Raw genomic sequence first — 23232 nt, forward strand, 5'->3', positions numbered from 1 at the left:
CTGGGTGATGTGGCACAGGCCCAGAGGGAGGGGGCCCAGTCCCAGGGGAACGTGGCACACTCACTGGGTGATGTTGTACTGAAGAATCGTTAATTTTGTTCCTTTGTTTAAGAAGAGTAGCACGGATAATCCAGTAAATTACAGGCCGGTCAGCCTTACATCAGTGGTAGGAAAATTATTGGGAGAGGATTCATCGAGACATGATTTACTCCCATTTGTAAGCAAGTGGACATATCAGCGAGGAGCAGCATGGTTTTGTGAACAGGAGGTCGTGTCTTACAAACTTGATCGAGTTTTCCGAGAAAGTGATGAAGATGATTGATGAAGGTAGGGCAGTGAATGATGCCTACATGGACTTCAGTAAGGTCTTTGACAAGGTCCCTCATGGCAGGCTGCTACAGAAGGTGAATTCACATGGGATCAGAGGTGAGATGGCAAGATAGATACAGAACTGGCTCAATCATAGAAGATAGGGTAGAGGTGGAAGGGTGCTTTTGTTAATGGAGGCGTGTGACTAGTGGTGTTCCACTGGGATCAGTGCGAGAATCTTTGCTGTTTGTAGTATATATGAATGATTTGGAGGAAAATGTAACTGGCCTGATTTGGAAGTTTACGGATGACACAAATGTTGGTTGATTTGCAGATAGTGATGAGGATTGTCAGAGGATACAGCTGGATATAGATTGGTTAGAGACTTGGGCAGAGAGTTGGAAAACGGAGTTTAATCTGGACAAATGCGAGGTAAAGCATTTTGGAAGGTTTAACACAGGTAGGAAATATACAGCAAATGGCCGAACCCTTAAGAGGATTGACAGAAAGAGGGATCTGGGTCCACAGGTCACTGAAAGTGGCAATGCAGGTGGAGAAGGTGGTCATTAAAGCATACGGCATGCGTGCCTTCATTGGCCAGGGTATTGACTATAAAAATTGGCAAGTTATGCTGCAGCTGTATAAAACCTTAGTTAGGCTGCACTTGGAATATAGTGAAACGAAAGAGAAAATGCTGGAAAATCTCAGCAGGTCTGGCAGCATCTGTAGTGAGAGAAAAGAGCTAACGTTTCGAGTCCGATGACTCTTTGTCAAAGCTTTAACACAGGTGTAACCTGTGACTTTCCGGTCGCAAACTCACAGGTTAAGACAAGAGGAGAAATTAAAGAGTGAGGATAAAGCTAAAGTTCATTTATCAGAAACGTTTTTTGATCAGATGGTTGAAAAAGAACAAGAACAGATGGAGGATGAGGCAAATATTTTTAGTTCAGGAAAATTGGGGGAGTAACAACAGATACAGATGTATCAGAAAGCATACACGGAAGAGGAATCTAAGTGTATACAAGAATGTTATTACCTTAAAATGATGTCTCAATGAGGAAATGAGGACCTTGACATATGCAAGCAGATGAAAAGTGGGCAGAAGTTCATCAAGTGGTATTGCCGGTAGGGTATAGAAAGGAGGTGTTGCGAGTTGCACATGAGGTTCCAGTAGAGGGTCATTTGGGAGGAAGGAAAACTCAAGCTACAATACAAAAACATTTTTATTGGCCTGGACAACATAAAGATGTAGTTAAATTTTGTTGGTCATGTCACACATGTCAAGTGATAAGGAAACCTCAAGCAGTGATAAAACCAGTGCCCTTAATACCCATTCCAGCATTTGAGGAACTTTTCACAAGTGTCTTAATTGATTGCATAGGACCACTTCCTAAAGCGAAAAGTGCGAATCAATATCTTTTGACTATAATGTTGTAGTCAACATTTTCCTGCTTCTGTAGTAGAAAGATTCAACAACGCTCGTTAAGACAAAATAACAAGGCTTTATTTACAAAGAGACTGCATGCAGTAATGGTTGAAACTTGAGGTCAGAGAGTAGTTAGTGAAACTGCTGATTCCTTCTCAAGTCCGCGCTTTTACAGAAAATCAGTTCAGTATTTATACATTATCATTATCAAGATTGCATGACTACAGCTTAGTAAGGAATTCGATCCGAAGTAAAAACGGAAGCAACCCTGCTGAATTTATTGGGCTCTTTGTCGCATCACTCATACCATTATCTTGTCCTTGGAGGGAACATTGAGAGGTCGGAGGAGACTTATTTCTTCCTGACCTTATCTTGTCTTATTCCTACGGCCCATGGTTATGACGAGTTAGTCTTATCAGGAGTTGCCGAGGTCCGGTATTTTGGAATGGTTTGACCTTCTCTGATCTTATTCATACTTCAGGTTATGCAGAGTCGGCCTTATTAGTCTTACAGGGGTCTGAAATGGTTCAGGCAGCATTTCTTACATTGTATCAAACTTTTTGACCAGTCTTCCCATTGACCAGTTTTCCCATCATGCCGTTATTTTGGTCGTACCATATCAGAATAATGGATGTGTATACTAGGTTTCCAGAGGCCATTCCAATACGCAATACCACAGCTAAAAAGATTGTGAGGACAGCACGGTGGTGCGGTGGTTAGCATAGCTGCCTCACGGCACTGAAGTCCCAGGTTCGATCCCGGCTCTGGGTCACTGTCCGTGTGGAGTTTGCACATTCTCCCCGTGTCTGCGTGAGTTTCGCCCCCACAACCCAAAAATGTGCCGAGTCGGAGGATTGGCCACGCTAAATTGCCGCTTAATTGGAAAAAATAATTGGGTAATCTAAATTTTAAAATAAATGAAAATAAAAATAAAAAGATTGTGGAGGAGTTACTGAAATTCATTACTAGATGTGGTCTACCCACAGAAATACAATCGGATCAAGTATCAAATTTTACCTCAAGGTTATTCAAGAAAGTGATGGATAGCTTTGGAGTAAAACAATTTGAATCAACTGCGTACCATCCAGAATCGCAGGGAGCGTTAGAAAGGTGGCATCAGATGTTAAAGACAATGTTGAGGGCTTATTGTCAAGATTATCCAGAGGATTGGGATAAAGGAATTCCATTTGTACTGTTTGCAATTAGGGATGCACCTAATGAGTGAACCAAGTTCAGTCCTTTTGAACTCATTTTTGATCATGAGGTTAGAGGACCAATTGAATTGATTAAGGAGAAATTGGTGAGTGAGCATTCTGAAATTACATGATTGGATTATGTGTCAAAATTTAGGGAACAATTAAATAGAGCAGGTGAATTGGCGAGACAACATTTAAAAGTTGCCCCACATGTGATGAAACGGGTAGCGGACAAGAAAGCGAATGTTTGTATTTTTGCCTGTGGAGATAAAGTTTTAGTATTGTTGCGAGTGGTAGGTGAACCTTTAAAAACAAGGTTTTGTGGACCTTATCGGATTAAACGGAAATGAGGTGAGGTGAATTATGCGGTAAGAACGGCAGATAGAAGGAAAACTCACCGAGTGTGTCATGTGAATATGCTTAAAAGGTACTTTGAAAGGGAAGGAGAGAAAAAGGAGGAGGTTTTAGTGATTCTAACTCAAAGTAGAGAACCAAATCCAGATGACTCTGAATTTGACATTCCTCAACTTAAATTGGATAACGAGGATGTCACAAATAGGGATAAATTGTTGAATTACCTTCCAGAGGAAAAACAAACTGACCTGAAAGAATTATTAATATCACATGTGCAAGTTCGTGGAAATAAATTGTGAAGTACTAAAATGGCTATACATGATGTAGATGTGGGAAATGCTGTTCCAATTAAACAACATCCATACAGACTTAACCCTTTAAAATTGGCACAGGTTAACAAAGAAATTGAAAGTATGCTTAAAAATGGTATAATTAAAGTGGGTTGCAGCCAATGGAGCTCACCCATAATTATGGTACCGAAACCAGATGGTACCCAACGATTGTGTGTGGCCTATAGAAAGGTTAATGCAGCTACAAGAACAGGCTCTTATCCGATCCCTTTCTTGGGGGATTGCATTGAGAAGGTGAGACAATCAGCTTTTATTTCCAAACTGGATTTACTTAAAGGTTACAGGCAGGTACCTTTATCCGAAAGGGCGAAGGAGATTTCAGCTTTTGTGACTCCAGATGGTATATACCAATTCAAAGTTGTTTGGCAAGAAAAACGCCCCAGCCACATTTCAACTGTGAACCAACAAAGTTGTTTTAGGATTACCCAATTGTGCAGTATACATCGCCGATCTGGTAATTTTCAGCCAGACATGGAAAGAACATTTGAAGCATCTGATGGAGTTATTCGATCGACTTCAGGAGGTGGGTTTGGTGGTAAACCTAGCCAAAAGTGAATTTGGAAAAGCCCAAGTTACGTTCCTTGGCCATACAATTGGACAGGGTCGAAAGGTCCCACAGGATGTGAAAACAAAAGTTATTGTGGAGTTTCCAATACCCGCGACACAACGGGAAATAATGCGATTTCTTGGCATGAGTGGATTTTACTGACAATTTATGCCAAATTGTAGCAGCGTAGTTGCTCCACTGGCGGACTTGCTGAATAAGCGTAGCAAATTTCAGTGGACGGCGGAGTGTCAAAAGTTATTTGACGGCCTGAAGACTGTGTTAACCAATGCTCCTGTGTTGGCCACCCCAAATTACACAAAACCATTCAAAGTGGCTGCCGATGCGAGTGATGTGGGCATAGGTGCTGTGCTCTTGCAAGAAGACAGCGAAGGATCACTGTCTGTGCGGAGTCTGCACATCCTCCCCGTGTGTGCGTGGGTTTCCTCCGGGTGCTCCGGTTTCCTCCCACAGTCCAAAGATGTGCAGGTTAGGTGGATTGGCCATGATAAATTGCCCTTAGTGTCCAAAATTGCCCTTAGTGTTGGGTGGGGATACTGTGTTATGGGGATAGGGTAAGGTGCTCTTTCCAAGAGCCGGTGCAGACTCGATGGGCCGAATGGCCTCCTTCTGCACTGTAAATTCTATGAAAATCTATGAATAGAACGGCCTTTCGGTTATTTTTCAAAGAAATTGAATAATTACCAGAGGAAGTATTCAATGAATGAGAAGGAGGCTTTGAGCTTGGTGCTGGCTTTGCAACATTTTCATATTTATGTTGCCAGCAATTCGCCTGAAACAATTATATATACAGTGTGAATTTCTGGCTGGTCTGCTGCTGGGAGCTGTGGGAAGGGGAGGGAGTGGCGGGTTGATTCAGATGCTGGTACCTCCTTTGTACTGTTGTTTGGTTCTTTTTTAATGTGTCTTTGTTTTTTTTTGAGTTGTTACACTGTTAAGGTTTTGCATTTGTCCTGATGTTTTATTATTTTGATTTGTGTATCGTACAGTGCCATTTCATAGTATCCCTACAATGCAAAAAAAATTCATTTGGCCCATCGAGTCCACACCGACCCTCTGAAAGAGCACCCTGCCTAGGCCCACTCCTCCGCCCAATCAACGTAACCTTATAACACCACCTAGCCTTTTGACATTAAGGGGCAGTTTAGAATGGCTAATTTACACACACTGCGCATCTTTGCACTGTGGGAGGAAATCGGAGTACCTGGAGGAAACCCACGCAGACATGGGATATGTGTGCAAACTCCACATAGACAGTGACCCAGGGCCGGAATTGAACCTGGGTCCCTGCAGCTGTGAGGCAGCAGTGCTAACCACAGTGCCACTGTGCCACCCTTGTACTTTTATAGTTATTGTGATATGTGAATTGTTATTGAACTAAAATATACCCAAGTGGCTGCAGGTTGCGTGTGCTCTGTGCTCTCCTGCTGTTTTGACTCAGGACTGATTGAAGATTTTAGTGTTTTGTTTGCTGGCTGCCTTTTCTACTCCTGAATCCTGGAAGTAAGCAAAGGAAAGCTGTGAAAAACCTACTGCCAGTCTGAAGAAGGGGAAGAGGTGCTTTCTCAGATTCAATTTCAAGCTTCAATTTCAGGACAACTTAACAAAAGTAGATGTGGCAGCATCTAATGCAGTGGTATGTACCCACTTGTGTGAGTGACAAGAGAATCGATGCTGTGTCAAATTTAGTTTTTAAAAAAATTTAGATTATGCTTTGAGTTCCTGTTCAGGTTCACCTGAAGAAGGAGCAGTGCTCTGAAAGCTAGTGATTTGAAACAAACCTGTTGGACTTTAACCTGGTGTTGTAAAACTTCTTACTGTGCTCACCTTAGTCCAACAACGGCATCTCCACATCTTGGGCGTCATTCTCTGACCCCCCGCCGGGTCGGAGAATCGCCGGGGGCTGCCGTGAATCCCGCCCCCGCCGGTTGCCGAAGTCTCCGGCACCGAAGATTCGGCGGGGGCGGGAATCGCGCCGCGCCGGATGGCGGGCCCCCCCGCTCGATTCTCCGGCCCGGATGGGCCGAAGTCCCGCTGATAAATTGCCTGTCCCGCCGGAGTGGATTAAACCACCTTTTGAACGGTGGGACAAGGCGGCATGGGCGGGCTCCGGGGTCCTGGGGGGGCGTGGGGCGATCTGGCCCCGGGGGGTGCCCCCACGGTGGCCTGGCCCGCGATCGGGGCCCACCGATCCGCGGGTGGGCCTGTGCCGTGGTGGCACTCTTTCCCTTCCGCCTCCGCCACGGTCTCCACCATGGCGGAGGCGGGAGAGACTCCCTCCACTGCGCATGCGCGGGAAACTGTCAGTGGCCGCTGACGCTCCCGCGCATGTGCCGCCCCGACATGTCATTTCCGCGCCAGCTGGCGGGGCAACAAAGGCCGTTTCCGCCAGCTGGCGGAGCGGGAATTCCTCTGGCATCGGCCTAGCCCCTTAATGTTGGGGCTCGGCCCCCAAAGATGCGGAGCATTCCGCACCTTTGGGACGGCGCGATGCCCGTCTGATTGGCGCCATTTTGGGTTCCAGTCGGCGGACATCGTGCCGTTTCGGGAGAATTTCGCCCCTTGAGTTCCTCTCAGGTACTGACTGTTCCTGTTCTGAAATTCTGCTGCTGGAAGCTGCCATCAAGGGAGAGAGAGGAGGGAGCCTGCCTGCTGCTGTAAATACTGGTCTTCTGCTTTTTTTGACCTGGAATGAGGCACGGGGAGGTTTGTGCTGACCTACTACCGGGCTGAAGCTGGAGGAGGGTTTGATCTTGCAGTTTGTTGATATATTTGCTGGAATGTTTGTTTATTGACTTTTAACTGTTTATTGACTTATGTCTGGAACTGTGTGCCTCTTGTCAATGAGACTAGCTGGCGACACAGAAGAAGTGGAGGGGCGGCGGCCCGGTTCGGCTTTGCAACTCAGAGGTTGTGTCAGGATGCCTTTATTGCCTACTGGTGACTTTTTGTCTTCGTGGCTATTTGCTGCTCTCGGTTTGGGAACCGTGCAGGTTGCTGATGGTTTCTGTTTTCCTTTTGTACTGTTATTGGCTTATGTTTAACTGGTGGGGAATTATATGCTTGATATCATGTTATTGTTGTTAATTGTTTTTCACCTTGCGGCTGTGTGCCTGCCAGTTGCAGCCCCTCCTGCTTCTGTGGCCCGCGGTTTGTGAGTTTACCCATGCTGGTGAAGAGGAGGGCTTCTCTCACTCTCTTGTCCTGTGGATGGTTTGGGGCTGGAGGGCCCCGTCTGACTTGACACCCTGTTCCGCATGCTGAACCAGAGACATGATGCTGTCAGGGCAGGGTGGACTTGGGAGAGCTGGGGACTGCCATCGCCACCCTGTAGGGAGGCTCTGGTTCGGCCTCCAGCGCTCCCTCCACCCAATCAGTGCCCGCAGAATCCTGGAGGTCACGTCGGGACAGAGGAACAGCTTGATTGGGTGTAGAATACCCCTGCATCATCTGGCTCTGCCAGCCCTGGCAATTTCTGCAGGATGGTGTTGATTCCCTCAGCGATGCCCCTCTGTGAGCGGGCCATGCTCTGCAGTGCCTCGTCAATGTCCACCTGCATCTGGGACATGGCCCTCAGCGATTGGGACATCTTCTGGTTCGCCTCAGCGATGCCTACCTGAGACTGGGACATGCTCCCTGGAACCTTAGGAGGTCCACCATCAGGGACGTGTCCCTCTGTGACTCGGACATGCTGTCGAGCCGTACTGTCATGGTCATCACTGACTGAACAACGCCTTGGATACCACCATTCATGCTGCTGACATTGTGCCCCACTGTGGTCACCACTAGCAGTGTTGGCCTCGGTGCCAAGCATTGCCAGCGGCATCTCCTGCAGCCATAGCCTTTGGGACTCCTCCAACTGGCTATGGATTCGTTGGAATGTTGCTGACATTACCCACTGAATTTCACAGCCGGCCCCAATCGATTCCATCGGCCAGGTCGACTTCACCGAATCGTGGAGCTGATCCCGTCCGTGATATTCCGGAGACAGTCATTTGCAGCTTGAAGCCAGTAGGGCATCATTAATTGCCCCATTTAGCTTTAAATACCGGTGACAGCCTTGCCAGGTCGGCTGTCGGGAAACACCAGCCAATTTCCACTCGCTGCCACACTTCGAATGAATTTGGTTAGATCGCGCCTTTTATTTTTCTCATCAATCTGCTTCCAATTAGTTGCAATTGGTTCAAGTGTTCAAGTCCTGACCTGCTGATCATATTGTGAAGCTGTGTAAATTCTGGCACTGCTACACGGTCGACCCTTCATGTGAAGCTTGATAAAATCCACCAGAGACAATTATAATGGACAATCAGAGGCTTGCTGAATAAAACCTAATGTGAAAAAGTCTGCTTTCTTTAGTTGCAGAAACTGGGATTTAAGAACTTTCATGGAATCGATGGCAGTGAGCGAATGTTGAAGATAGCAGAGTCCAAAGGCCTGTATCAGAGTTTGACACGTTGGATTCTAACGTCAGATGAACCCCTGCCGATAGAACCAGGTAACCAACAGAATCTACCTCAACTAATTTAGACCTGCAGACCCCAGGGAACAGGCCTGTTTATTCTCAATTTGTGATATGAGGTAATAGTTTTCCTGCAGAGTCTAACAAACCTCTTTTTTGCTGTTTGAATTGTTGAAGGTTCCTATGATTTAGTGATTGTTGTTGGTGGATTGGCTCAACAACACCTTCCCTGGGACATCCTTCCAGAAATGCTGAGAGTCACCAAACCAGGTGAGCAGAAAGATCCATTCCTGTCAGACCACTCGGCCCATCAGTACAGCACCCACAGGAAGTACCGACTAAACAAGATGGCTGCCACAGGGTAACAACAACAGGGGGCAGATAACATTCTAGGATGGTAACTCTTCAAACAGAAACAGAAATAGGAGGTGAAGGATGTGAGTTTTACAATCAAATTAGAACATAGAACATACAGTGCAGAAGGAGACCATTCGGCCCATCGAGTCTGCACCAACCCACTTAAGCCCTCACTTCCACCCTATCCCCGTAACCCAATAACTCCTCCTAACCATTTTGGACACTCAGGGCAATTGTTCATTTCCTTCAAAATGTGGGCAGGTTTTCACAGGTACCAGCTGTTGATGTATCCTGAGACTGCTTTACTGCCAGAAGGCTTGCAGTCTTACTGTGTCCTTGAGGAAATGGTTGTCTTCCCAGTGCTTATTTCACATCGAACTTGTAATGTTCTTGTTGGGTGGCCTGATTTATATTACAAGAACACTTGCAGCTAAAAGTATAAATGCTTTATTAACATTAATTGTGGGTCAACTATATACAAAACAAGAGATGAATAACAGTATGAACATGCACAAACGACTGCCTCTTTCCCAGATCCATTGTCAGACTGAGGTCACCTGATTCTAACATTCACTTATACACTAATGAGACTCCTAGTGGTCAGTTAGTGAATTACAAATACAACCATGATATCACGACAGACCTGTCGGTTCATTCCTCTTACAGGTGGCTTTATCTGTTTCACGCTGAGAGCTGAGGAGTCAGATCACAGAAGGAAATTACGTGCTTCAACCCAGGAGTTGGTGAACAAGGGGCTGTGGGAGAAGGTTGTCGAGCGATATGTGGAGAATTGGCAGAAGGATATGCTGGAGACAGGGTTGTCAGAAGAGTACGCTGATGGGGTAGTGGCTGTCTACAAGAAGAAATAATGATGCTGTCACCAATCCCTGAATAATCTGGGAGCTTCACATTGGAAAATTGTCAATTAAATGAGTTCAATATGAAATTAAATTAGTGAAAAGTCACCTGGTGCAAATAAACCAGAGAATTATCTTTCCTTTCCTTGTCTCTTTGTTCTTCGTTTGTATGGAATGTGTTGCTGATATTACACGGTTTGTGTAGAGAAAGAGACGGATTCATAAAAATGGGGAGAGAAATGATTACAAATGTTCGAAAAATCCATAGCCTCAAAATGCCTCGTTTTCAGGTGTTGAATGGATGGATTAGTGTCCAAGATGGTGGGTGGTATCACATATCGCACTGATGGAAAACCTGCCACCATTTTGCTCCAGGCAAGGATCCAGGTTCCACACATGAAACTGGCATAAAGCTTTTTGCCCATGGAAATAGGAGACTTTTTGTCAATTTAAGGCCCTTTATGTAACACTGTTGTGATCGGAAATGTAAGCTGGATGAAGCCTATAAAAAAACAGTGATCATTGTAGAATCCAATGGAAGAGATGCAGGAACGCACTGTAGGATAGGAATGAACAAAGGTTTATGACGGTATATGCAAAATCACAAAGCTACAACTCCTCTCCCCAGAGCCACCCTCCCTGACCTCCACCCATGTCAGGGTTTTTATACTGAGAGGTTCCTCCTTGTTGAGAGGAAACTCCGCCCCCAATAACCACAGGAGGTCATATGAGGTGAAAGTGGGGAATTAGAGCACAGTCCTTGGCCCCCCAGGGGGTCGCAACACCCATCATTGAGAAATTCAGGCTCCCCTCCCCCTTCTCAATTTTTCTCCATCCCAGTCGTTCATCTGTCTTCCATCACCACCCTCCCACAGGATCACTTCCCACCTCTCCTGGGTCCTACCTACATCAGCAATGCTGCGGCCCAGAGTAAAAATCCTCTCAGCCAATGAACACCCTGGAATAATCCAGATATCTGTTGTTCACCGGCCTTGAATCGACCCATCTGTGTTCCTGATTGTTCTCTGTGCACAGCTCTGGATGTTTGGCAGCTATGGTATGTGTGTATGTTGTTCATGAATCTGTCGACAAGTGATGTAGCAGCACAAACAGCCTCCCTGCTCTCTCACTGGTTGGGTGTGGTGTGGCCTGATATATCTGACACTCTCATGGGCTGTGCTTAGAGAACAGCAGTACATCATAGCTGACATACGGTTATAGTGGATTTTGTGAAGGCCACGAAGAATCCAGCACGAGTTTTAAGGATACAAAGTAATAACATATATTTACAATAACATATATATATATATAACAGCAGCAGCAACTTCCCTTGCTGCACACTCCTTCCTGCTGTTTCCAAACTGGCCAGCTTTATTTAAACTTGGAGTTTACTAATGGTTTCTCCGCCCCCTCATTGGGGAAGCTCATACTCCCACAGGATTGTGGGATTGTCATTAGTCCCCAGCCAATGGTAGGTAGGCAGGTTATAACATCCTTCCCCCCCCCCAAAGTCCAAGGAATCCACCGAAGACCCTGGCGAAGGAGGGCGTCGGACTCGTTTTGCCGCAGGCCGGTCACCATTTGCACGCGGCGCTGGATCAGGCGGCGTGTAACGAGATGGACACCGGCGCTTCCGTGATGAACGGCGCAACGGTTGTACATCCACGGCCAGTGGACCCGAGGATTCCCCCTCTGATGCACCCTGTGTCTCCATCTCGGAGTCAGAGTCTGCTGCCTCCGTCATGTCAGCGTCTCTATCTCCATTCGGTCCTGTAACGACCTGCGTTGGCTTCGAGTGAGGCACCAGTGGAATATTGTGAGGACTACCTTCCCTTGTCTCAGGTCTCTGCGACTGTAGAAATGAGCTCCGGGGGCGGGGAATCGTTTGAGGGGATAGTCTTCTGGGCCGAACGTGGTCTACATGTTTGCGCTTGAGACGACCCTGGGCTTGCACCTGGTAAGATATAGGGCCCGTTTGGCGAATGATTACACCAGGAACCCACTGGGCACCACCAGCAAAATTCCGAATGAACACTGGGTCACCGGGCGCAAACTGCCGAATCGGCCGATGCCGAGAAAATCCCTGTCCCTGCCGTTCTTGTGTGCGGCGTACTTTTGCGCCAATGTCCGGGAAAACCATACTAAGGCGGGTGCGAAGTCTCCGGCCCATTAGGAGTTCTGCGGGAGCTACCCCAGTCACCACATGGGGGGGTGGTCCTATACGTAAACAAAAAGCGAGCCAGTCTCGTGTCCATTGATCCGGAACACTGCTTCTTTAGGCCTCTTTTGAATGTCTGCACCGCGCGCTCTGCCAACCCATTTGAAGCTGGGTGGTATGGGGCAGTGCGGATATGGCGTATGCCGTTCATCTTTGTGAACCTCGCAAACTCCTCACTCGTGAATGGAGTGCCGTTATCCGTAACCAGCACCTCGGGGAGGCCATGCGTACTAAATGACAAACGCATCTTTTCAATTGTTGCGCAGGACGTTGTCCCCTCCAACTTATGCACCTCTAGCCATTTAGACTGGGCATCAATTAATAGAAGGAACATGGATCCTTGCAAAGGGCCTGCGAAATCTGCATGCAAGCGTGCCCAAGGCCGCCCTGGCCATTCCCAGTGATGTAGGGGCGCGGCCGGCGGAAGCTTCTGATGATCCTGGCAAATGGAGCAGTTTTGGGCCACCTTCTCAATGTTGGTGTCGAGGCCTGGCCACCAGACATAACTCCGGGCCAACATTTTCGTTCGGGTACAATAGATGGGTCGTCTTTTGTACAGTGTGTGCAGGAGGGTTTCCTGAAACAATATGTTGACAGGCCAACAAGAGGCGAGGCCACGTTGGATTTGGTTTTGGGTAATGAACCAGGCCAGGTGTTGGATTTGGAGGTAGGAGAGCACTTTGGGGACAGTGACCACAATTCGGTGACGTTTACGTTAATGATGGAAAGGGATAAGTATACACCGCAGGGCAAGAGTTATAGCTGGGGGAAGGGCAATTATGATGCCATTAGACGTGACTTGGGGGGGATAAGGTGGAGAAGTAGGCTGCAAGTGTTGGGCACACTGGATAAGTGGGGCTTGTTCAAGGATCAGCTACTGCGTGTTCTTGATAAGTATGTACCGGTCAGACAGGGAGGAAGGCGTCGAGCGAGGGAACCGTGGTTTACCAAGGAAGTGGAATCTCTTGTTAAGAGGAAGAAGGAGGCCTATGTGAAGATGAAGTGTGAAGTTTCGGTTGGGGCGATGGATAGTTACAAGGTAGCGAGGAAGGATCTAAAGAGAGAGCTAAGACGAGCAAGGAGGGGACATGAGAAGTATTTGGCAGGAAGGATCAAGGAAAACCCAAAAGCTTTCTATAGGTATGTCAGGAATAAGCGAATGACGAGGGAAAGAGTAGGACCAGTCAAGGACAGGGATGGGAAATTGTGTGTGGAGTCTGAAGAGATAGGCGAGATACTAAATGAATATTTTTCGTCAGTATTCACTCAGGAAAAAGATAATGTTGTGGAGGAGAATGCTGAGCCCCAGGCTAATAGAATAGATGGCATTGAGGTACGTAGGGAAGTGGTGTTGGCAATTCTGGACAGGCTGAAAATAGATAAGTCCCCGGGACCTGATGGGATTTATCCTAGGATTCTCTGGGAGGCCAGGGAAGAGATTGCTGGACCTTTGGCTTTGATTTTTATGTCATCATTGGCTACAGGAATAGTGCCAGAGGACTGGAGGACAGCAAATGTGGTCCCTTTGTTCAAAAAGGGGAGCAGAGACAACCCCGGCAACTATAGACCGGTGAGCCTCACGTCTGTAGTGGGTAAAGTCTTGGAGGGGATTATAAGAGACAAGATTTATAATCATCTAGATAGGAATAATATGATCAGGGATAGTCAGCATGGCTTTGTGAAGGGTAGGTCATGCCTCACAAACCTTATTGAGTTCTTTGAGAAGGTGACTGAACAGGTAGACGAGGGTAGAGCAGTTGATGTGGTGTATATGGATTTCAGCAAAGTGTTTGATAAGGTTCCCCACGGTAGGCTATTGCAAAAAATACGGAGGCTGGGGATTGAGGGTGATTTAGAGATGTGGATCAGAAATTGGCTAGCTGAAAGAAGACAGAGGGTGGTGGTTGATGGGAAATGTTCAGAATGGAGTACAGTCACAAGTGGAGTACCACAAGGACTGTTCTGGGGCCGTTGCTGTTTGTCATTTTTATCAATGACCTAGAGGAAGGCGCAGAAGGGTGGGTGAGTAAATTTGCAGACGATACTAAAGTCGGTGGTGTTGTCGATAGTGTGGAAGGATGTAGCAGGTTACAGAGGGATATAGATAAGCTGCAGAGCTGGGCTGAGAGGTGGCAAATGGAGTTTAATGTAGAGAAGTGTGAGGTGATTCACTTTGGAAGGAATAACAGGAATGCGGAATATTTGGCTAATGGTAAAGTTCTTGAAAGTGTGGATGAGCAGAGGGATCTAGGTGTCCATGTACATAGATCCCTGAAAGTTGCCACCCAGGTTGATAGGGTTGTGAAGAAGGCCTATGGAGTGTTGGCCTTTATTGGTAGAGGGATTGAGTTCCGGAGTCGGGAGGTCATGTTGCAGCTGTACAGAACTCTGGTACGGCCGCATTTGGAGTATTGCGTACAGTTCTGGTCACCGCATTATAGGAAGGACGTGGAGGCTTTGGAGCGGGTGCAGAGGAGATTTACCAGGATGTTGCCTGGTATGGAGGGAAAATCTTATGAGGAAAGGCTGATGGACTTGAGGTTGTTTTCGTTGGAGAGAAGAAGGTTAAGAGGAGACTTAATAGAGGCATACAAAATGATCAGGGGGTTGGATAGGGTGGACAGTGAGAGCCTTCTCCCGCGGATGGATATGACTGGCACGAGGGGACATAACTTTAAACTGAGGGGTAATAGATATAGGACAGAGGTCAGAGGTAGGTTCTTTACGCAAAGAGTAGTGAGGCCGTGGAATGCCCTACCTGCTACAGTAGTGAACTCGCCAACATTGAGGGCATTTAAAAGTTTATTGGATAAACACATGGATGATAATGGCATAGTGTAGGTTAGATGGCTTTTGTTTCAGTGCAACATCGTGGGCCGAAGGGCCTGTACTGCGCTGTATTGTTCTATGTTCTATGTTCTATTTTCATTTTGGTCACACCTGGATGCCCATTGTGCAAGTCTGTTAGTATCAGCTCCTGGCATTTTTCCGGGACAATCACACGCGTCCCCCACAAGAGGATGCCGTCTTCCACGCTGAATTCTGACAACTTGGAGGAAATGCCCGCAACTCGCCTGGGAGCTGTCTATGCTGCCCACCATACAGGACTATGTGCCGAACCTTTGACAGGACTGGCTCCGTCTGGGTCCACTCACAGATCTGTGATGCCGTGACAGGCAAGGTGTCCATAAAATTTAGGGTTGCAACCACCTCACCGGTCGTGGGGGTCGACATGGGGCCGGTCGATAAAGGCAATCGGCTCAGTGCGTCGGCATTTGCTATCTGCTTAACTGGTTTGTGCTCCAGAGAATACTCGTATGCAGCAAGCAACAAAGCCCAGCGCTGGATCCGTGCAGAAGCAATGGGCGGTATTGGCTTATCCTCTCTGAAAAGTCCCAGCAGAGGCTTATGATCAGTCACGATAGTGAAATGGCAGCCATACACGTACTGGTGGAAGCGTTTCACCGCAAAAACCACTGCCAGGCCCTCCTTCTCGATCTGGGCGTACTTTTTCTCCGCTGCAGTCAATGTGCGGGAGGCGAAAGCTATCGGTCACTCGGCCCCGTTCTCCATCTTGTGGGACAGGACGGCCCCAATACCATACGGGGATGCATCACATGTGACGAGCAAAGGCTTTCCAGGATCATAGTGGGTTAGTAACCCAGACGACGACAATTGTTGCTTTACCTGCCGGAAAGCGGTTTCTTGCGGCTGACCCCAAACCCAGGTGTGATTTTTCTTTCGCAGAAGGTGCAAAGGGGCCAGCGTAGTTGCCAGATTGGGGAGGAACTTCCCGTAATAATTTACGAGACCGAGAAAAGAACGAAGATGCGAAGTGTCAGTCGGGGCGGGGGCCTGTTGAATTGCACGCACCTTCTCTGCGACGGGATGCAAACCTTCGCGGTCCACCCGATAACCTAGGTAGACTACTTCCTTTGCCTGAAAGACGCACTTTGTGCGACGTAAACGGACTCCAGCCTCCGAAACGCGTCTAGCAACAGCCTCCAGATTTTCCAAATGTTCTTGCTCCAACGTCCCTGTAATCAAAACGTCATCTAAGTAGACAGCAACACGTGGTAAACCTCTCAAAATGCCCTCCATAACACGTTGAAAAATTGCGCAGGCAGAGGATACTCCAAAGGGCAACCGTGTATATTCATACAGGCCCCGGTGTGTATTAATCATTACATATGGTCGGGAGGCAGGGTCCAGCTCCAACTGCAGGTAGGCGTGACTCATATCTAATTTTGTGAACGAGAGTCCACCTGCAAGCTTCGCGTAGAGATCCTCTATGCGAGGCATTGGATATCGGTCGAGTCGGGAAGCCGTATTCACTGTAAGTTTATAGTCGCCACACAAGCGAACTGTGGCATCTGGCTTCATTACAGGTACAATTGGTGCTGCCCAGTCAGCAAAATGGACGGGCCTGATAATACCCAAACTCTCCAAACGAGTGAGCTCCCCTTCTACCTTCTCGAGCAAGGTGTAAGGCACTGGGCGCGCCCGGAAATAGCGCGGCGTGGCTCCTGGTTCGACTTGGATACGGGCTACGGCCCCTTTTATTTTCCCCAAACCAGGCTGGAATACATCTGGGTATCGTCCTAGCACCTCAGTCAACCCTTCAGAAACTGTTTGGAGGATGTGCTGCCATTGCAACCGCAAATGGCGCAGCCAGTCCCGACCCAACAGGCTGGGCCCATGGCCGCGCACCACAATAAGTGGGAAACGCCCCTCCTGGAAGGTACGGCCCCTGGGCTGGTCCCAGTTTCGGTCGGAACGACGGCTCCTCTGGTGCCCCCAGGACCGCCGTCCGCGACAGGGTCGGCGCCTACAAGTCTGACACGGACATGGCTCCTCATCCATTGGTTCTGGAGAAGGCTCCCTTCGGGGAGGAATGTCCGACGGCCACAGGCGGCGGTCCGGACGTTGCCTCACCCAAGGTACCGCAGGAGTGCGGGGGGACGTTTTCGGATGGAAGGGGTTGCGCCCCAAGGCATGCACTTCCATTCCCTGTAGCTCCTGCACTCCTCGTTCTGCGCTCCCTCGGGACAATACTATTTGAATGGCCTGTTGAAAAGTCAATGTTGGCTCAGCTAACAACTTTCTCTGGGTAGCCGCATTGTTAATACCGCAAACCAAACGGTCGCGTAACATTTCTGACAAGGTCTCACCATAGTCACAGTACTTCGCAATCCTGCGTAGCCTGGATAGAAAATCGGCAAGGGATTCTCCAGGGGTCCTCTCAGCGGTATTAAACTGGTAACGCTGGACTATCGTGGACGGGGTTGGGTTAAAATGTTGCCCCACTATATTCACAAGTTCACCAAACGTTTTGGTGTCCGGCGCAGCTGGGTACGGAAGGCTCCTAATCACCCCAAACGTTTGTGGGCCGCAGGCGGTGAGCAATATGACCACCTGGCGCTCGTTTTCAGTGATATTGTTTGCCCGGAAATAGTAACGCATTCGTTACGTGTACTGGTTCCAGCTTTCCAGCACAGTATCAAAAACATCCAAACGTCCGTACAGAGGCATGGTATAATAGAAAACAACTTCCAACCTGTATCCAACAAAAATCCAGGGAGGTGGCTTCAGCAGTGTAGACAGCTATTCACTTTAACCTTCGTCGCCAGTTTTATGAGGGCCACGAAGAATCCAGTACGAGTTTTAAGGATACAAAGTAATAACATTTATTTACAATAACATATATATATAACAGCAGCAGCAACTTCCCTTGCTGCACACTCCTTCCTGCTGTTTCCAAACTGGCCAGCTTTATTTATACTTGGAGTTTACTAATGGTTTCTCCGCCCCCCTCATTGGGGAAGCTCATACTCCCACAGGATTGTGGGATTGTCATTAGTCCCCAGCCAATGGTAAGTAGGCAGGTTATAACAGTGGAACACCGTGATGTGCAGAGCAAGACCTGGGAAGTGGTGTGGAAAAAGTTGGTGCGTATCAGTGAATTTGCAAGGCTATGCAACAATGATGATAACAACCATGTATGTAGTGAATGTAATATACTATCTCAAAGCTAGGGGCTAAATTAAGAGTTTAATGCCAAGCCAGATTTGGCACTGCATCACATGAAGAAACATTGGGCAGGTGGGATTCAAGGAGCATTTGAAAAAAAGCCAGAGGGTTTTGCAGAGAGAGTTCCCAGAGTGTAGGTAGCTAAAGGTACAGCCATCAGTATTGGAGCAATTAAAATTGGGGCTGTCAAAAGGCCAGAATTGGAGAAACACAGAGATGTCAGAGGTCATGCCAACTTAAGACCCCTCTTACTTGCCACCCTTTTCTCTTAAACCTTCCATGCCAACTCACCCAGGTACCATGGTACAGGACATCAGTCAAGTTGGGGAGGGGCGGTGTTAATAGGACAGGGGTGTTAACAGGCAGTCAGGGACAATATAGTCAGGGGGATAGGCACAGTATGCTGCAGCCAAGGCATATGGTCCAGAAGGCTGTGTTACCTGTCTGGTGCCAGGGTTGGGATATTTGATCTGGGCTGGAGAGCAGCTTGCAATGGGAGGGTGAATATCCTGTTCATGTGGCCCACAGAGGTACCAACAACACAGTTACAATGAGGAAAAAGCTTCTGCTTGCAGAGTACAAGCAGCAGGGGCTAAATTAAGAAGCAGAACCCCATGGGTAATAACATTTGGGTATTACCTGAGCCATAAGCAAATTTGTGTAGAGTAAGTTAGATGAGAGCGTTCAATGCTTAGCTCGGAGGTTGGGATAGGAGAAATGGGCTTTGAGTGGAGACGGCTTTAAATTGAATAGTCGGGGCGGGGGAACGTCTGAGGTAAGATGTGAGTAATTGAAGAGAGTAGAGAGAGCAAAGCAGCAAGGGAGCATTGCGGGAAATGATAATCATAGTGCGGCAGGGCGGCAAAGTGGCGCAGTGGTTAGCACTGCTGCCTCACAGCACCGAGGACCCAGGTTCAATCCCAGTCCCGAGTCACTGTCCGTGGCTGCGTGGGTCTCACCCCCACAACACAAAGATGTGCAGGGTAGGTGGATTGGCCACACTAAATTGCCCCGTAATTAGAAAAAAATGAGTTGGGTACTCCAAATTTTAAAAAAAAGAAGAGAAGGGGAACATCCTGGTCCAACCAACCAACCCCCCCCCCCCCCACGCCAACTAGCCATCTCCTTTTCTAGACCAGTCCCGTGTCCGCGCCACCCTCACCCTCCAGTCCCCCAGACGGGAGACCCCCCGCCCCGACCACCTCTTCTGTGTCCCATTCCCCTTTGGCCAGTGCAGCAGCAACCCTTTTTGCCCCCCTTCCCCCCCCTCCCCCCCGCTAGACCCGTGTCTAGCTTTTTTGCTCCCCCCATAACACTCCCGTAAGTCAGCTGACACCTGCTGACCCCGGCTTCCCCCGCCGTCCCGTTGACCTCCCCGTGTGGGAATCTCCCAATCAGTGTGCGTTCCTCCATTCCCCCTCCCGCCTGTCTTCCCTAGTGCGGGAAAAACCCCGCACTTTCCTAAGCCTACCCCGCCCCCTCTGGCGCAGCACCTGTCGTGGCCTTGTCTTTTTTCCCCCATCGCCATGCCCCTCTCTCCCCCAGCGCATTTAACATTTCCTGCGCGTGATTAACACCCTATATACAACAACCATCAAACATCAAGCATCCCCCCCACCCTCACAAACCCTCAGTTTGAGTCCAACTTTTCGGTTTGAATAAAGGTCCACGCCTCTTCAGGCGTTTCAAAATAATGGTGCTGATCCTTGTTGCGACCCACAATCGCGCTGGCTGCAGCATTCCGAATCTCACTCCTTTCTGGTGCAGCACCGCCTTGGCCCGGTTGAAACCCGCTCTCCTCTTTGCAACCTCCGTGCTCCAGTCCGGGTATATTCGGATCTCCGCATTGTCCCACCTGCTGCTCTGCTCTTTCTTGGCCCATTTCAAGACCCTCTCTCTGTCCGTGAAACGGTGAAACCTCACCATAATCGCCCTTGGCGGCTCGTTAGCCTTGGGCCTCCTCGCCAGCACCCGGTGTGCCCCATCCAGCTCCAAAGGCCTCGAAGGGGCCTCCGCGCCCATCATCGACTCGAGCATCGTGCTCGCATATGCTCCAGCATCGGCCCCTTCCACTCCTTCAGGGACACCCAGGATCCGCAGATTCTTTCTCCTCGACCTGTTCTCCAGGTCTTCGAATCTTCCCGCCCACATCTTGTGCAGCGCCTCGTGCTCCTCCACTCTCACCGCCAGGCCCAAGATCTCGTCCTCATTCTCATTGATTTTTTTCTGCACCTCCTGGATCTTTACCTCGTGGGCCTTCTGGGTCATCCCTAGTCCTTCGATCGCCGACAGCATAGGCGCCAGCATTTCCTTCCGCAGCTCCTCAAATCAGTGCTTGATGAACTCCTGCAGCTCCGGCCCGCATTCCGCTTTATCCCCGGCCGCCGCCATTTTGTTTTTCTTCCCTCGCTTCTCCCGCTGCTCCAATGCCGCTTTTTTGGCTGTTTCGCTTCTGGTCCGGTCCATAAAAGGTGAAGGGGGACCTCATTCTTCCCTTCCCCCACGGAACGTCTTCAAAAAATTCCCATTGGGGCTCCTCTGAAGAGCCCGAAAGTCCGTAATAGCGGGAGCTGCCGAATCGTACGGCTTAGCTCCGCATCGCCGCAACCGGAAGTCAGAGTGTACAAACCTAAGGGACAGAGTGTACAAACCTAAGGGACAGAGTATACAAACCTAAGGGACAGAGTGTACAAACCTATGGGACAGAGTGTACAAACCTAAGGGACAGAGTGTACAAACCTAAGGGACAGAGTGTACAAACCTATGGGACAGAGTGTACAAACCTAAGGGACAAAGTGTTCAAACCTAAGGGACAGAGTATCCAAACTAAGGGACAGAATATCCAAACCTAAGGGACAGAGTGTACAAACCTAAATGAGTGATTATACAAACCTAAGGGACAGAGTATACAAACCTAAGGGACAGAGTGGACAAACCTAAGGGACAGAGTGTACAAACCTAAGGGACAGAGTGTACAAACCTAATGAACAGAGTGTACAAACCTAAGGGACTGAGTATACAAGCCTCAGGGACAGAGTATACAAACCTAAGGGACAGAGTGTACAAACCTAAGTGGCAGAGTGTACAAACCAAAGGGACAGAGTGTACAAACCTAAGCGAGAGAGTGTACAAACCTAAGGGAAAGAGGAAACAAACCAAACGGACTGAGTATACCAACCTCAGGGACAGAGTATACAATCCTAAGGGACAGAGTGTACAAACCGAAGGGACAGAGTGTACAAACCTAAGGGACAGAGTGTACACACCTAAGGGACAGAGTGTACAAACCTAATGGACAGAGTGTACAAACCAAAGGGACAGATTGTACCAACCTAAGCGAGAGAGTGTACAAACCTAAGGGAAAGATTATACAAACCTAAGGGACAGATTATACAAACCTAAGGGACTGAGTATACAAACCTAAGGGACAGAGTGTACAAACCTAAGGGACAGAGTATACAAACCTAAGGGACAGAGGGTACAAACCTAAGGGATAGAGTTTACAAAACCAAGGGACAGTGTGTACAAACTAAAGGGACCTAGTATACAAACCTAAGGGCAGAGTATACAAACCTAAGGGACAGAGTGTACAAACTAAAGGGACAGAGTATACAAACATAAGGGACAGAGGATACAAACCTAAGGGACAGAGTATACAAACCTAAGTGACAGAGTGTACAAACCAAAGGGACAGAGTGTACCAACCTAAGTGAAAGAGTGTACAAACCTAAAGGAAAGAGTATACAAACCTAAGGGACAGATTATACAAACCTAAGGGACAGAGTATACAAACCTAAGGGACAGAGTGTACAAACCTAAGGGACAGAGTGTACAAACCTAAGGGACAGAATATACAAACCTAAGGGACAGAGTATACAAGCCTAAGGGCAGAGTGTACAAACCTATGGGACAGAGTATACAAACCTAAGGGACAGAACGTACAAACCTAAGGGACAGAGTGTACAAACATAAGGGACAGAGGATACCAACCTAAGGGACAGAGTATACAAACCTAAGGGATAGAGTGTACAAACCTAAGGGACAGAGTATACAAACCTCAGGGACAGAGTATACAACCTAAGGGTCAGAGTGTACAAACCTAAGGGACAGTGTGTACAAACCTAAGGGACAGAGTATACAAACCTAAGGGATAGAGTGTACAAACCTAAGGGACAGAGTGTACAAACCTAAGGAACAGAGTATACAACCTCAGGGACAGAGTGTACAAACCGAAAGGACATATACAAACCTAAGGGACAGAGTGTACAAACCTAAGGGAGAGAGTGTACAAACCAAAGAGACAGAGTGTACAAACCTAAGGGACAGAGTGTACACCCTATGGGACAGAGTGTACAAACTAAAGGGACCTAGTATACAAACCTAAGGGACAGAGTGTACAAACCTAAGGGACAGAGTATACAAACCTAAGGGGTAGAGTGTACAAACCTAAGGGACAGAGTGTACAAACCTAAGGGACAGAGTATACAACCTCAGGGACAGAGTGTACAAACCGAAAGGATGTATACAAACCTAAGGGACAGAGTGTACAAACCTAAGGGAGAGAGTGTACAAACCTAAGGGACAGAGTGTACAAACCTAAGGGACAGAGTGTACACCCTATGGGACAGAGTGTACAAACTAAAGGGACCTAGTATACAAACCTAAGGGACAGAGTGTACAAACTAAAGGGACAGAGTATACAAACATAAGGGATAGAGGATACAAACCTAAGGGACAGAGTATACAAACCTAAGGGACAGAGTATACAAACGTAAGAGTACACCGACTGATAAGGCTAGAGATTTTGAAAACAATAAACAAGTAAAAGCGAAAGAGAAAATGTCAAAGAGTCTTTGGACTCATAACGTTCGCTCTTTTCTCTCCCTACAGATGCTGCCAGACTTGCTGAGATTTTACAGCATTTACTCTTTCGTTTCAGATTCCAGTATCCGGGGTAATTTGGTTTTAAACAAGAAGAAGCACTCTATCTGAGTGCATGTAACATTTACAATGAGGAAGATGAATTAATGGCCCATATAGAAGTCAACAGAGCTGCTCATTTGCTGTTACGGAGACTTGGCTGCAGGGTGACTAAGGCTGGGGACTGAATA

General features: G+C 47.9%; 1 protein-coding gene across 3 annotated transcripts in view; it reads left to right on the forward strand.

Annotated features, from left to right (window-relative positions):
- The window catches only part of LOC140393543 (methyltransferase-like protein 27), a 278746-nt gene that overhangs the window by 46232 nt on the left and 209282 nt on the right, over window positions 1-23232 (forward strand). For 2 of the 3 annotated variants that reach the window (XM_072479837.1, XM_072479839.1), the window contains 3 exons: window positions 8557-8695; window positions 8837-8929; window positions 9683-10013. In XM_072479837.1, the coding sequence (XP_072335938.1) occupies window positions 8557-8695; window positions 8837-8929; window positions 9683-9885 (435 nt within the window). In that variant the 3' untranslated portion in view covers window positions 9886-10013. Of the gene's footprint in view, window positions 1-8556; window positions 8696-8836; window positions 8930-9682; window positions 10014-23232 lie in introns of those variants that run through there. The other variant, XM_072479838.1, reaches the window with a different exon arrangement.

The sequence above is a fragment of the Scyliorhinus torazame genome, chromosome 17 (genome assembly GCF_047496885.1).
Source record: "Scyliorhinus torazame isolate Kashiwa2021f chromosome 17, sScyTor2.1, whole genome shotgun sequence".
In the NCBI taxonomy this organism is placed as follows: domain Eukaryota; kingdom Metazoa; phylum Chordata; class Chondrichthyes; order Carcharhiniformes; family Scyliorhinidae; genus Scyliorhinus; species Scyliorhinus torazame.